A 14,096-nucleotide genomic window follows, 5' to 3' on the forward strand; every position below is an offset into this window, starting at 1 on the left:
TTAGTTACCAATGAGAGCTATTCCCCCATTATGGCCTATGGTAACAGAAATGCCTGGTATCCGGTTGTAGAAGAGGCTTGGAAACAGCTCTGGGTCGTAACTATGGAGGCAAACAAAAGGAAAAAAATGGAAAGTCAGAGTGGCACAAGAGAAGGACGACACATTGATTATGTCTTGGCATGTTTTTCTATATCCATTTATCTGTCTGAACCCACTTTGTCCTGAACTACAGGGTCAAAGAGCAAGAGGTGCGCTTCACCATGTGTTTTTCTTCAGGTTTGTAATCATTTTTGCTTTTGTTTGCTACATCTTTATATCATCCCAGTAGGCACAATATAAATCTAAGTTGGATTATTTCTCTGCATGTCCTTCACTTATTATTTTTATCTTCCCATTCATAAGAATTATCCCAATTATGTGTTGGCAACATTAAGGTGGATGGGTGAAGAGCAAGACTGTCCTGTTGTCTAAGCAGTTCAAATCTGACCATCCATGGAGAGGGCTCATCAACGCACACGGTATGTGTAACCTACACATCTGCAGAGGCATTCAATTCCCCCATTTGCAGTTGTTTCTATTATATTTCATGCTGTAATTTATTCCTTGTAGTAGACCCTGACCTGCAGGTCTCTTTGTGGGCAAGTGCCATTTGATCCAGACGCAAAGGTGCAATCCTGGTATTGGCCACTATGTTCTTAATTTTAAAGTTTTTGAAGGTGACGGGGAAGCCGAGCTTCTGAATTTTGCGGGCACACCTCCTGGTTGCCACCTTTGACTCCTCCAGGCTGCGAAAACAGGTAGAGAAGAGGATTATTCACTGTCCTGACCCCCTCTGCCAGTGCTACACTTCTGACTCACCACTCACATCCAAAGCAGACCACACAGCCTTTACTAAAGACGCTTACTGTGGCTCTGGGCTTTCGGAACCTTAGGTTTAATCTATAGAAGGTCTGAAACACAAAAGCAATCACTATAAAACAGCATACTGATGTCCTTGTAAACACACTCCACATATGCTTCTGGGTTCTGTGTTTACCTTTGGATTCCACTCTACATTCCATGTATTCCTGGCAATGAAGCCCAGGTCCAGATTGCAGCCCAGATTCGCTGTTGACATGACATTACTATACACAAAAACGCACAGAAGAGTTATGAATATTTACAGTGAAATGTAAATGCAGCACGAATGATGGTGCCCTAACCTTATCTTTATAGTGAACCCTGCTCTATAATAGCCCTCTGGTGGCACAGTGTTGGTTGGAGGATTAAGGTCAGCATGCGGGTCAGGACAGGAAGTCTCGCCTGAGGGACCAAACCAAACAAACCATCAGTTAGGAACACTTTCTCTATAGACACTTCAGCAACAACTACTTTTTATCTAACTCAGTGACCTCTCTGTGTGCACCGTTTCTGCTCTAGTTTTGAAATTAACATGACAAATTTTGAGCAGCAAGAAACACCTGTAGAGACAGATGCCCCTGTCAAGTGACAACATGACAACAGTAAGACACATAGCTTTCAGTTTTCAAGATCATGGACCATCATGAACTAACTGTCCTATAATTATTGCTAAATGACTAAATTAAAAGTTTTCTTATGCCTGTGTCACCCTGTCCTGGATTGTAGTACAACAGGAGCTCATCGGGCAGCAATCTGAAGAACTCGTCTTCATCATTCTCTTCCTCCATATTCTCCTCCTCTGTGTACTCCTGTAGGCAGAAATTACTGAGTGAGTAACACACCATGTTTATTCATCTGATGCAAACAGATACAGAAGTGTGAAACAATGATATGTTAAGTCTCATTTTGCTCTTGTGTGTTTTAATTTTAGCAATCTAAAGTGTGTAAAGTGGGCCTAATCCCAAACTATTACAATATTTTTCGGACTATAAGTCGCACTATTTTTTTATCCTTTGCCTGTGTATGCGACTTATGCTCAGGTGCGACTTATATATGGAAAAAATATATAATTTCACGTTTGTTGTTTTCACATTGACAGCCGCTAGAGGGCGCTCTAGGCTTGTCTACCTCCGGAGTTGGCGTACTTGTTCAGAACGATACAGAGGAAGAAGCATTCAATGGAGTGAGACGAGTTTAATAAACTCGTTTTGTCATGTTCTTTATGCTACCGTTATCCGAATAACTTTTAATATGATACATTAAGGACAACTATTGAGTTCGTTTTTAGGCTTCATGTAGCTGAATAGCCATCAATGTGTTACGTAGCATAATGATATATGCATAATTACTACTGTCAATTGTACGGGGGTGAATCTTTTTACAACTCACTCGTATTTTATATTAGGATTTAAAATTATGCATAATTATGGGCGTTGCCGCTTGAGCGACAGACGGTTGCCCTATCACAGCGCGAGTTTCCTGCTCCCGCGATCGCCCGCCCCCTAAACTCCGCTCGTGCTCCCCCACTTTGTCCTTATTTGGAGTTTTTGGTGGACGTGACGCTGCCAACTTGACGGCGGTCAGAGCGTCCCGGAGCCTCCAACCGAGCCTCAAAACGGCTCTTCAGAAACAAACGGGTGGCGTCACGGAAGCTCTGTCCATAGTTTTTATTGTCAATGGCCGTAACGTGCGGCATGCTATTAGCATACCATACAATTTATGTGCGACAGCATATGGTAATTTCTTCTTTATTACGCTTTGGCTGCTGCGATTTATACTCCGGTGCGACCTATATTGTCCGAAAAATAGCTGTTGCCTAGCAACCAATGCTACTTTTTAGGTTTGCTAATATTTTTTTCAGTAAATACAAACATCAATTAAAGCTGCAAGCAGCATTGCGGGCCCTCGCGCACCTTGCGATCCGCGGGGCTATCGCTGTCTTCTCTCCTATGCTCTTGTCTCCCATACTCTCCTGTGCTATGCTGTCCTCTCCTCTCATTTGCAGAGATGTACAACAAACACATGTTTACAACCAATCTTTCCTGTTAGCAGTAGGTGGCGCTATGACCGTATCATCCTATTAGCATATATAACTGTTCAGACTTGGGTCCATAGCAGTAGTGTAAGATTTTGGCCACATTGCATAAAGTATATGGGTGGTACTGCATAAAACACAGCGAGTTCCTTTGTAATGGCGAATGGTCAACTTTGAGGCCACTCCTCCGCCACACGGTAATACTTTTGAAAGAGTTTTGGAATGCGTCTATTCCCTATGGTGTCCTGAGTGGACACAGTGAATTTCAGCTCAATTGCAAGAAGCATGTGAGCCGTGAAAAGTTTTGAAGCAGGGTCGCAAATAGGCAAAAAATGGCCACAAAAGTCAAAATGGTGGACTTCCTGTTGGGTTTGGAGGGGGGGTCCAAGAGACTTTTTTGTGCGTCGTGGGGTGATACACATGTGTGCTAATTTTCATGATTCTGTGTCAAACTGGTCAGCGGGGCTACGCGTTAGGAACTCCCTGTATTTTTTGCCCTTTGTAATGGTGAATGGTCAACTTTGAGGCCACGCCCCCACCACACCGTAATACTTTTGTAAGAGTTTTGGAATGCGTTTATTCCCTATGGTGTCCTGAGTGGACACAGTGAGTTTTAGCTCATTTGGATGAAGTATGCGAGGCGTGAAAAGTTTTGCAGCAGGGTCACAAATTGCCAAAAATTAACAGAAATTTCAAAATCGCGGACTTCCTGTTGGGTTTGGAGGGGGGGTCCAAGAGACTTTTTTGTGCGTCGTGGGGTGATACACATGTGTGCTAATTTTCATGATTCTGTGTCAAACTGGCCAGCGGGGCTACGCGTTAGGGCAAAAAATACAGGGAGTTCCTTTGTAATGGCGAATGGTCAACTTTGAGGCCACGCCCCCACCACACCGTAATACTTTTGTAAGAGTTTTGGAATGCGCTTATTCCCTATGGTGTCCTGAGTGGACACAGTGAGTTTTAGCTCATTTGGATGAAGTATGCGAGGCGTGAAAAGTTTTGCAGCAGGGTCACAAATCGCCAAAAATTAACAGAAATTTCAAAATTGCGGACTTCCTGTTGGGTTTGGAGGGGGGGTCCAAGAGACTTTTTTGTGCATCTTGGGGTGATACACACGTGTGCCAATTTTCATGACCCTACTCAAAACAGGCCACAGGGGCAGGCAGAAAAACCTATGAAAACACAACATTTTGTGTAGCCAGTAGGTGGCGCTCTGTCAAAGCCTCAATATTGTTGTATAGATGTGTTTAGGGTCAGACTCTGATCATACATGTGACATTTGGTACAGATCGGACAGAAAACGAAGAAGTTATAGCGACTTCCTGTTTCCTCTGAAATGGTCAAACTTTGAGGCCACGCCCCGGCCACACCGTCAGACTTTTGTAAGAGTTTTGGAATGCGTCTATTCCCTATGGTGTCCTGAGTGGACACGGCGAATTTCAGCTCAATCTGATGAAATATGCGAGGCGTGAAAAGTTTGGCAGCAGGGTCACACATCGCCAAAAATGGCCACAAACCTTCAAATGGCGGACTTCCTGTTGGGTTTGGAGGGGGGGTCCAAGAGACTTTTTTGTGCGTCTTGAGGTGATACATATGTGTGCCAATTTTCATTATCCTGTGTCAAACCGGCCAGAGGGGCTTCACGTTGGGGGCGCTATAGAGCCATTTTCCTATGTGCGTTTCAAAAGTCAGCAAATTTCAAAATTTTTCGGGCGAATGAATTTTTCTACCAAGTTTGGTGAGTTTTTGGGCATGTTAAGGCCCCCAAAAATGCGATCTAAGGGGGGGAAGGAAAAATAATAATCCTAAGGGTTTCAATAGGGCTCTTGCACCATTCGGTGCTCGGGCCCTAATAAAAAAACAACCATTTCAGGGCTAATTTGTTCAATGTGTTGATAATATCTGTAGGGAATTGTTTTGGGAAACTAACTCTGGAGATAAGAAATGGCTGAATGTTAGCCATTTATTGTTCAAGTTAAAAAAAAAGCAGCCGTTAATCAAAACTACGAGTCAGATACTGGCCTATAGGTCAGTCAGATGAGTAAAGATAAGAAAGTGAATGCTCTACTCACGTTTGCAATGTACTTATCGAAGAAGCGCTCCAACGCGTTTTCGTCCATAGTGAAGGTTTTAGCAATTTCAATAACAAACGAATAAAACTCTGTAAGTTCACAAGATCGGCAAAATTGCCTCAATTCTTATTTCCGTTAAACGGTGAAATTTTCGTATACATAACTTTGTATATATACAAACTTTTTTTGTGGACTTTTTTTTTAAGATTTATTTTATAATATATAAAATATAATATTTTTTAATTTTATTTTAATTATGGCATTATGATCTCAGTCGATATCATTTCAACATTTGATCGTGTAGTCTGTGCGTGTAGTCAGATGTGTGATGTATATACACGTCCCACAGAGGCAGTGGTTAAATCAGAGCCCACAGACTGCCACATTTCCTTTAAAAGCTTTATTTTCTTGATCTATTGTTTTTATTTTCAAATCAACTTTAAATTCAAAGGAAATGTATTAGCCGGCCTTATTCCATGGTGTTTTTTTTCTTTGCTGCTTATCACACAGCCGATAATTACAGCATCCTTCCTGTCTGCAGCTGTCTCTGATACAATCATCACACACGTCGCATCGTCTTCTGCACAAACACAACTAGAAATACTTCAGCAGCCACATGTCATTTCATTTTATGATTGTACTCCTGGTAATGTTTTCTTTCTATTTTTTTAATCCTTCCTCTTTCTCCTTTCATATTCCTTGTGTCGCTTCCTGTCTCTTTCTTTGATCCATTCCTTTGCTTTCTCCTCCTTCCTGTATTTTCTTTTACCATTCCCTTTCTCTCTCTTCCTCTCCTTGTCTCCTTCACTTAAATGGGATACTTTCTTCGTGTTCCTCCCTTTTGTAGTTTCTTCTTCATAACTAATTTTCTTTTCTTTATGTCATCACTTTGCATGATTTCCTTATTCATTATTTTTTGTTTGTTCTTGTCGCTTTGTTTACTTTTCTATACTCTTGCTTCATTCTTTCTTCTTCTTTGATTCCCACATAATTCCTCCTCAAGTATTCAGTAAAAAAAAACCGATATAAATAAGTTGATGATCAGTTTGCTCGTCTCTGCCCTCCTCCGCTGATTGGCCGCTGACGTCTGTGTGTGTGTGTGTGTGTGTGTGTGTGTGTGTGTGTGTGTGTGTGTGTGTGTCAACAGTATTGAGGCTCGGCCCTTCCCAGATGTGTGGCCTTGCATGGGCGTCAGTGCGGTGAGTTAACCGCAGTGAAATGTGAGCCTGCTCCGGCCTGGCTGCCTGTATTTTGGGATGTTTTACACGGGGCAGGACAAAGACACGTTTCCAGGCGGGAGCCCAGCCTGAGCAGATGTTTCTGTTCTGGGAAAACGAAGAAGAAGAAGAAGAAGAAGAAGCGACATTATTCTTGCAGAAGAAGAAGCGAGGAAAGACGGTAAAGTTTGCTGCAAGTTTGCGGGTGCAGAGCTGAAGGACAGCTGACTGCTGTACGGACTCCAGAATGACACACAGACCGATGTTTTAAACTGGATGAAGATGTGCTAGCTCTTGGTTAGCTGCTCTGTGTGTTTTTTTTGTGCTTTCATCACTCGTTAACGGGTTCCACTGTCAGTGACTGGCTAACAGAATCCACGTGTAGTGGCCCAGTCTGCTCCGTTTGCTGCAGAAACATCGATAGACATGCTAATGATACATCCGGCAGGACTTTTAGAGTTTAAATCCGGCTTATACACGTTTAAAAAACAAACACATTTTATAGTCTTAGATAATGTATAATGCTTGGGATAACCTCTGTATCTTAATGACTGTCTCCTAATGTTCCTCAGATATGGCTGAAGATGTCTGTGGATTCTGATAACTCCTGTCTTTTGTTGTCATCACGAGACTCCAGGACTTCTTGCATCTTCCAAACAGCTGACGAGAAAGATGACCTCCCAGGACTGGGAGAGGAGAGGTACCTGACACCTGTGTACACTCAGGACTTGGTGTGTTTGTTGTCGCCCCCTCTTTTCTCACACCTGCCTCTTCTTTTCTGCAGCGTTCTGGAGATGTTGAGCTACTCCAAGTTCTCTGACCTAGAGACATGGCTGTGCATGCCGTCCTCGCTTTCCAGGGCTCTGGACTCGACCCACAGCTCCTGCTCATCCTCCGCCTCGATCTCCTCACATGCATCCACCCACTCCACAAACTCACTACCGATCTCCTCTTCTTCCTCTCCGGCTTCCAATTCTCGTCACTCCATCTGCAGCGAGCCGGGAGAAGCCGACATGCTGCACAGGTAACATAACATAACCTTGTATTGGTTCTGATGGGTATGCTTGAAGCTTTAAGAAGTTAGAGCTGTAGAAAGTGTGGTCCCTGCAGAGGCTGCTCCTCCCTCTCCCCCTTCAGCCAGCAGCAACATCGTTTCTCCGTTGTTGTAGCTCATAAAGTATTTGTCTGGCACCATGGTGATGGCAGTTATGTGGGGGGAAAGATAAGCCAAGAGCCTGCAGGAAGCCCCTTTAGGGAAAAGTGCCGTTTATAGATGTAGGGGAAATGTACTGCTGATATGTTGTAGATCTGTAGATCTCTTGAGGGAACCTATAGGAAGAGCTTTGTTCGGTCAGTTTGTCATCTCTAACTTGTCATAGATTTTTCTGTCACACACACAAAATATTCAACATGCTTTTTTCCAACCTTAGACACCTCTAAATCAAAACAAGTTTGACAAATGCCAGCAAAATAGCATACATATAAAAAACTGACTTGAATGTGAATTATTTCAAATGTTTCAGAGTGTAAACACAGACTTCAGCCACCTGGAACACACTTTGCAATGCTTCAGGGAACTCATTTCTTTACACTCTTTACTGCTTCTCATTTCTCATGATCTACTGGGAATCTGCTGAAATAGCAGGCAGAATTAAGCTGCAAAGTAGATCAAATACTGGAAGATAAATGAGGCTTCCTGATTTGGGTTCATTTGATTTCAATGAGCAAATATAATCACTTTACAGTCTAATGTTTTCAGTTATCACTGAAATTATCAGAGCTAATACACGTAGGTGTAAAAATATTATTTACACCCGCTTCTATTTGAAGAAGATCACTATTTCATTTTTAGACACAGAACTATGATTAGTTCTATGATTTCAGACTATATTGCAGACATTCTGTGGTCCAGTCTTCATTGTTTTGTTTTATGCAAAGACAGTTGTGGATCCAAAACATTCATACATCCTTAAATTCTCCCTCCATCAGAACACTGATTTAGTGATACTCTTAACATTGCATCCTAGACATGTTGGTATGAGAAAGTTGATTCAGAACGTCTTTTAAATTATTCACCTCACAAAATCTGGAATTAATCCATTACACCCTTTACCCTTCTGCTTCTTTAATGATTGCAAACTGACTCCAGCCTGCTGGTTCTAGCTTTCCTTTCATTCAACACAAAGGCCTCCTCAAGATAAACTGTGATATCTGAAGCACTTGACTCTCGATTCCCCTGATTCAGGTTTTGTCCCCCCACAACACACACACACACACACACACACACACACACAGTGAGAGGTAAGGTAACACCCCTGTTGGGCATTGAACACTTGAGAGAGGCAGTTTTCCTTCAGCAGTGTACCTCCACTTCAGTCAAATGTGATTATGTTTCCTGCCTTCTGAAAACTCTGCAGTGGTGGTCAGGGGTTTTAATTTTTTTGGAACCGATGCTGATGATGCTTTAAGTTGTGAAACACTTCAGTCGGAGATGCTGAGTTGGGCTCAGCTGCTTGATTTTGTGTTGCGGAGGAAAAAAAAGGGAAGCCGACAGATCAGGGGGTCATGGCGGAGTCGCAGCTACGTCGTCTCAGAGGACAGGTATCCAGACAATACAGCCAAGCGATGTCTGGCAATGTGATAGAGTGGCAGCCATTTTGGACGTCCTTTCCTGTTTACTTATATATATATACTTGTTTGTATACCTGTGTTGATTTAGCAGGAGGTTGTTTGAAGCTAATGTTAGTTAAATTTAAACTCATGTCATATTTTAACCTCCTTTTATCGAACATTAGTCTGTGTTTAATCCTTCAAAGGAAAGTTCCTGTTCCTATTGACCTTTGCTGCAGTTAATACCGTCACTTTTGTTTGCCCAGTCTCTGCTCTCTCCGAACATCATCCCCGGCACCCAATGAATCTTGGGATATGCTGAGTAGCAGTGGATCTACCTGTGGCGTCCTTCTCTTACAGATAACAATTTTGTCGTTTTTCTCTCTCCTTCAATCCCCACAGGTCGTCAGAGAAGGAATCTGGCTTCCTTTCACCTGCCCTGGGAAAGGAGATGACATTTCTGTCCACGCCGCTCCTCCCCATCCTCTCCTCCACACCCGTTGCTTCTGCTTCCGCTTTGACCTCTGCAACTCTGGCTGGAGACTCCACCTCCCACAGCGGCATCAGTATCAGGAAGCGGCGACGGCTCGCTGCCAGCCCTGGAGGACTCCACTGGAACTCTTCAGGTGAGGGGTATAGAATAGAATAGAAATACATGGCATGGTCATGGCACCCCCCCCCCCCCCCCCCCCCCCCCCCCCCCAAAAAAAAAAAAGAAGGTCAAGTCAATTTTATTTGATTTCCTATACAGCACACTCCCACCAGTGGATAGAATAGAATATACTTTATTAATCCCTTTGGGAAGGTCCCTCGGGGAAATTTGGGTACCAGCAGCACTACAACACCAACAGTCAGAGCAAGAATTAAATAGAATAAAATAAAACAGAATGAAATAGAATATAGTGCAGTAAAAAAAATAAAAGATAAGAGGAATTATTTACAAACATTGCACACCAGCATAGATGGTCATGTGATATAGTGCAGTAATGTAAAGGAATTATGTTCAAAATTTGCACAGCAGCATAAATGGTACAGGATTATTGCACATGTGTTGTATCAGGCGGGCTGTGCTCCTCCCTTCCTTCTCCCCCTCCTGCCAAAAGCAGAGTTGTAGAGTTTGATGGATCGGGGGACAATGGAGTCTCTGAGTCTGTTGGTCCTGCTCTTGGGGAGGAGCAGCCTGTGACTGTTCTGGCTCCTCTGAGCGCTGATGACAGTGTGCAGAGGATGACTGGCATCGTCCACAATAGCCAGGAGTTTTCTTAGTGTTCTCCTCTCTGCCACTGTCATTAGGGAGTCCAGCTTCATGCCGACCACAGAGCCAGCCCACCTGATAAGTCTGTCCAGCCTGTTAGCACACCTTTTGTTTATGTTACCCCCCAACAGTCAACAGCATAAAAAAGTGTGCTGGCCACCACAGACTGGTAGAACATTCACAGGAGTTTCCTGCAGATGTTGAAGGCTCCCAGTCTTCGCAGGAAGTACAGATGGCTCTGGCCCTTCTTGTACAGGTGATCTGTACAGCATATCCAGTCCAGCTTGTTGTCCAGCCACAACCCGAGGTACTTGTAGTTGCCTACAATCTCCACCTCGTCGTCCCTGACGGTCACTGGACGTGGCTGTGGGCTGGACTTCCTGAAGTCGATGACCAGCTCCTTAGTCTTTGAGGTGTTAAGCTGGAGATGGTTCACCTGACTCCAGGTGACAAAGTCGCTGACTACACTTCTGTACTCATCCTCTCCATCATCCCTGATACACCCCACGATGGCTGTGTCATCTGCAAACTTCTGGATGTGACACAGTTCTGAGTTGTAGATAGAGAGCTTGTGTTGTTTTGATCATTGTTGCTTATGACATGGTAGTTGGTTAGACTGAACTCCATTGACTATGCTAAGCTAAGCTAATAGCCCGAGAGCTGTAAACGTATAGGAAACATTAATGTTAAATGAAGTTCTGTGAATGTACAGAGAGCAATGTTAAATGGCTTTAGAGGTCGTCAGGTCCATAAGCGTGGATTCCAGTTAGAGGGAAGTTGTGGACGTGCCATTTTATGAGGAATGTTTCTGCCACAATCACTCTGCTTTTGTTTATAGTGTCCAGGGGATTTGCTTCCTGTGTTAGTCTCTCTGTTCTTTAGCTCCACCCTTCTTGAGAATGATAATGAGCTTCCTGTTGGGCAGATTACAGAAGAACATCCCATCAGGTGTCCATCCTCAGCCACACACTGCCTACAGTCAGTCTCATAACACTTCTGAAATATGACTCATCAGTCTCAAAGCTCCAAAGAATGTGTAAATATTTGACCTGTTTAGAGGTTTTCAGTCTGATTGACATCAGCCACCATACATACAGACTGTCAAACTTAACAGGAGGTCATGTGTCATTTCCCTATGGACCCTCCTGTCTTTGTATTTTCCATTTGCAGTCACACAAAAAAATAAACACTGAAAATCTTAACCGCTGGTTCATTTTCTCACCTTCCAACTTTGTTAGATAACATTACAAATGCAGAAATCAACATTCATCTAGAGATTCGGTGCATGTTATGAGACTTGTGTCCAGCAGAGGGAGCTGTGATTCCTGTTGTGTAAAGAACTGTCAGAAGTAGGAATTGTGTTTTATCAGATTAAATTAAATAGATCAGACACTGCTTCTTTCTGCTTCCTGTTATACTCACTATGCTCATCACCTTTTGTGGTGATAGTGGACATTTGGACACTGTGGGCTGAGGCTCCTTCAGTTTTAACTCATCATGTATCCATCAGTCAAATAATAGTTGTTGTGTTTTATAGTCTAAATGCTCAGAGAAAGTGAGGGCTGTCCTGTGTGAAGCTCACTGGCTCCATCTGCTGTCTGTTGACCGTCACAAGTCTCTCCCTGCATGCATTTTTGCTTCCTCTCTAAATTAAAATACTGACACATACTGACACTACCACCCTTCTAAACTTCATATTCAAGGATTTCCTTTTATGTTTACAATGAGAGGCTAAAGGTCACCTAAAGCATTACATAATGGCATGTTGGAGCAACTTCAATGTGGCAGTATTCTGAAACACTCAGCACAAAAGGTGACATATTTTGAAATTACACAAAAATATGATAATATATAAAAATTGTAATAAACAAAAACATTTAATGACTACTAAATTTTTTTTCATGTCTGATGCAAACACATCCAGGAAGCTCCCACTGTTTAATCATTCAGCTTCCTCATGCAGTTTTAATGCAGCAGCTCAGGTACTCCAGCCAGCCTGCAGCCTGACACCTGAAGCACTCACACACATTTACACACTGCCTGAATGGAAACTTGAAACCAGCCCGCCAAGGAGCAGAACAAGAGGGATGTTCTGAGATGTACTCTTTTTTTGAACTTGTTAATACTCATCTCTGATCTGCTGCTGAAGGCTTACCTGGTTCGCTGCTTTTATAATTTAATATAGAATCCTGGAAAAGTAATCCTCAAATATTATTCATATTTTAATGTGTGTTTGAAGTGTGTATGGTGTGCAGTCATAGCAGGTTGTCTAATGTTTCTGTCATCCAGGTTGTGTTCGGCGCGATTTCTGGTCACCTAATCTGTCCACGAGATCAGGGGGCACTGCAGCAGCAAGGGGAGGTGGAGGTGGAGGTCGGGGTGCAAGGAGCCTCCCTCTGACCAATGTGGGTGGAGTGTCACCGCCGTGGGCCAATGAGCGGGTGGTTTTAAGGAAAACTATCTCAGTTGATGACCGACTGCTGCAGCCGGGCGGAGAGCAGCGACACCTGCGGCTGCTGAGTCGACTAGAGAGAGGCAAGAAGAAACTCCACAGCATCCATGTGAGTCTGTCTTTTGGTTTCCTGGTCAAGTTATGCCTTAAATTTCATCTACATGTTTTTCTAAGTTCCAGCCACCTGAGGCCAAATCAGGCCCCGTATCTATATCTGTGTCTTGCCTGACAGGCTTATATTGTAAATCATCCTGAGAAATGCATGCAGCTCATGTGTTGTGTGATAGTGTGTTGTTCTGTGTAGTGTTCTCTGGATTAGACTGGCTGTTTGTTGTTGACCCTCTGAGGTTAAACTCTCTCCAGCTCTCATTGTCAGGATACGACGTCATTTTGCTTTTTGTGTTTGTTTTCTGAGTGCTGTAACCCTTCTCCAACCTGGACTTGTTGAACCTCTCCAGTTACACACTCATGTTGCAGTGAGTCAGAGGCTGACACACAGCCAGCCTTCCAGCCTGTCACGCTGCACTACAGATGGATGTTCAAAATTAGAAGCTTTTACCAAATTCAGAACTTGTGGACACAGTGTGAAAATGTGTTTCCGTGGCTCCAACCTGTGCTGTCATGGTTGAGTAAACTGAGTTTAATCAGAATAGTTAAGGTCTTTTTGTAGTCCTCCTTTGTTTTGTGGTTTGTATCTTTTACCATGTTGCAATGGATCAACTCTTTATTTATTTTTTTTCTCTGATTCAAGTGATTAACAGACACAAAAGCTAGGGAATAATGTATTTTAATATAGGAAAACTTTTGTCTGTCTGTGAGACCATATTCCATCATAGTAAACAGGGACAATTAATATATAAAATGTTGCAAAGATCACATCAGATCTCTGTGGCAGCTAGCAGAAGTCATGGGATCATCTGTGGACTTTCTTTTTTCTGACCCTTCAGTGTGAAGTCTGTGATGAAGCTGTGGTGTAGGCAGCTCTGACACGGAAACAGGACGACTCTGGTGGCTTTTTAAAGGCGTAGGTTTTGGAGAAGATGAGTGTGAAGTGTTGTACATCATCAGAGGCAGATCATTAGTTTTGTCAGAATGTTGAAGGACATATAGGCGTTCAAGTTCCCGTTTATTTTCTCATTTCACCAAATATCTGATTCCTTCTTTTTTTCACACCTGTTGCATTTTTGTCCCTGTGGGTTCCAATTTATTTACCATATATTTTTAGCAGTGTATCCATACAGCCATAAATGAAAGTTGAGTGTGATCTCTTTTATTTATTATATTTGTTTTGGATGTAAAACATCAGTCTAATTCATCTCTTGTTGTCCATAGTTCATCATCTAAGTTTATGGTAATCAGGGATTATTTGGCTGTGACTATAAGAGTTGTTAATATCTCTTTTGAATGATTAACTAGCTATTCGTTGCAAGAGCAGGTGAGGTTGTGTTATATGCCTGTAAAGTTTTCATTTGGGCATGATCAGTACAAAAACAGGGTTCTTCACAGACTGGTAGAGACTTGATTTCTAGGCAACGTAGGCAGCCAGGTAACAGCA

General features: G+C 42.8%; 2 protein-coding genes across 2 annotated transcripts in view; one reads left to right on the forward strand and one right to left on the reverse strand.

The window, feature by feature from the left end:
* On the reverse strand, positions 1–5,055 carry LOC114451616 (TATA-box-binding protein-like). Its single transcript, XM_028430380.1, has 7 exons — positions 5,008–5,055; positions 1,610–1,709; positions 1,203–1,302; positions 1,037–1,124; positions 859–950; positions 621–785; positions 1–100 (listed from the first exon to the last, which is right to left on the reverse strand). Exons 1-7 carry the CDS (start codon positions 5,053–5,055, stop codon positions 1–3), a joined length of 693 nt encoding a protein of 230 aa, XP_028286181.1.
* Positions 5,056–6,191: 1,136 nt separating this feature from the next.
* ankfn1a (ankyrin repeat and fibronectin type III domain containing 1a) overlaps positions 6,192–14,096 on the forward strand; it is a 60,662-nt gene continuing 52,757 nt past the window's right edge. Inside the window, exons 1-5 of the mRNA XM_028432085.1 lie at positions 6,192–6,405; positions 6,797–6,924; positions 7,009–7,248; positions 9,237–9,460; positions 12,379–12,650. Coding sequence (XP_028287886.1) covers positions 6,322–6,405; positions 6,797–6,924; positions 7,009–7,248; positions 9,237–9,460; positions 12,379–12,650 — 948 coding nt within the window. The 5' untranslated portion in view covers positions 6,192–6,321. The remainder of the gene's footprint in view (positions 6,406–6,796; positions 6,925–7,008; positions 7,249–9,236; positions 9,461–12,378; positions 12,651–14,096) is intronic.

Source organism: Parambassis ranga, chromosome 19, assembly GCF_900634625.1.
Source record: "Parambassis ranga chromosome 19, fParRan2.1, whole genome shotgun sequence".
Taxonomy (NCBI): Eukaryota; Metazoa; Chordata; class Actinopteri; family Ambassidae; genus Parambassis; species Parambassis ranga.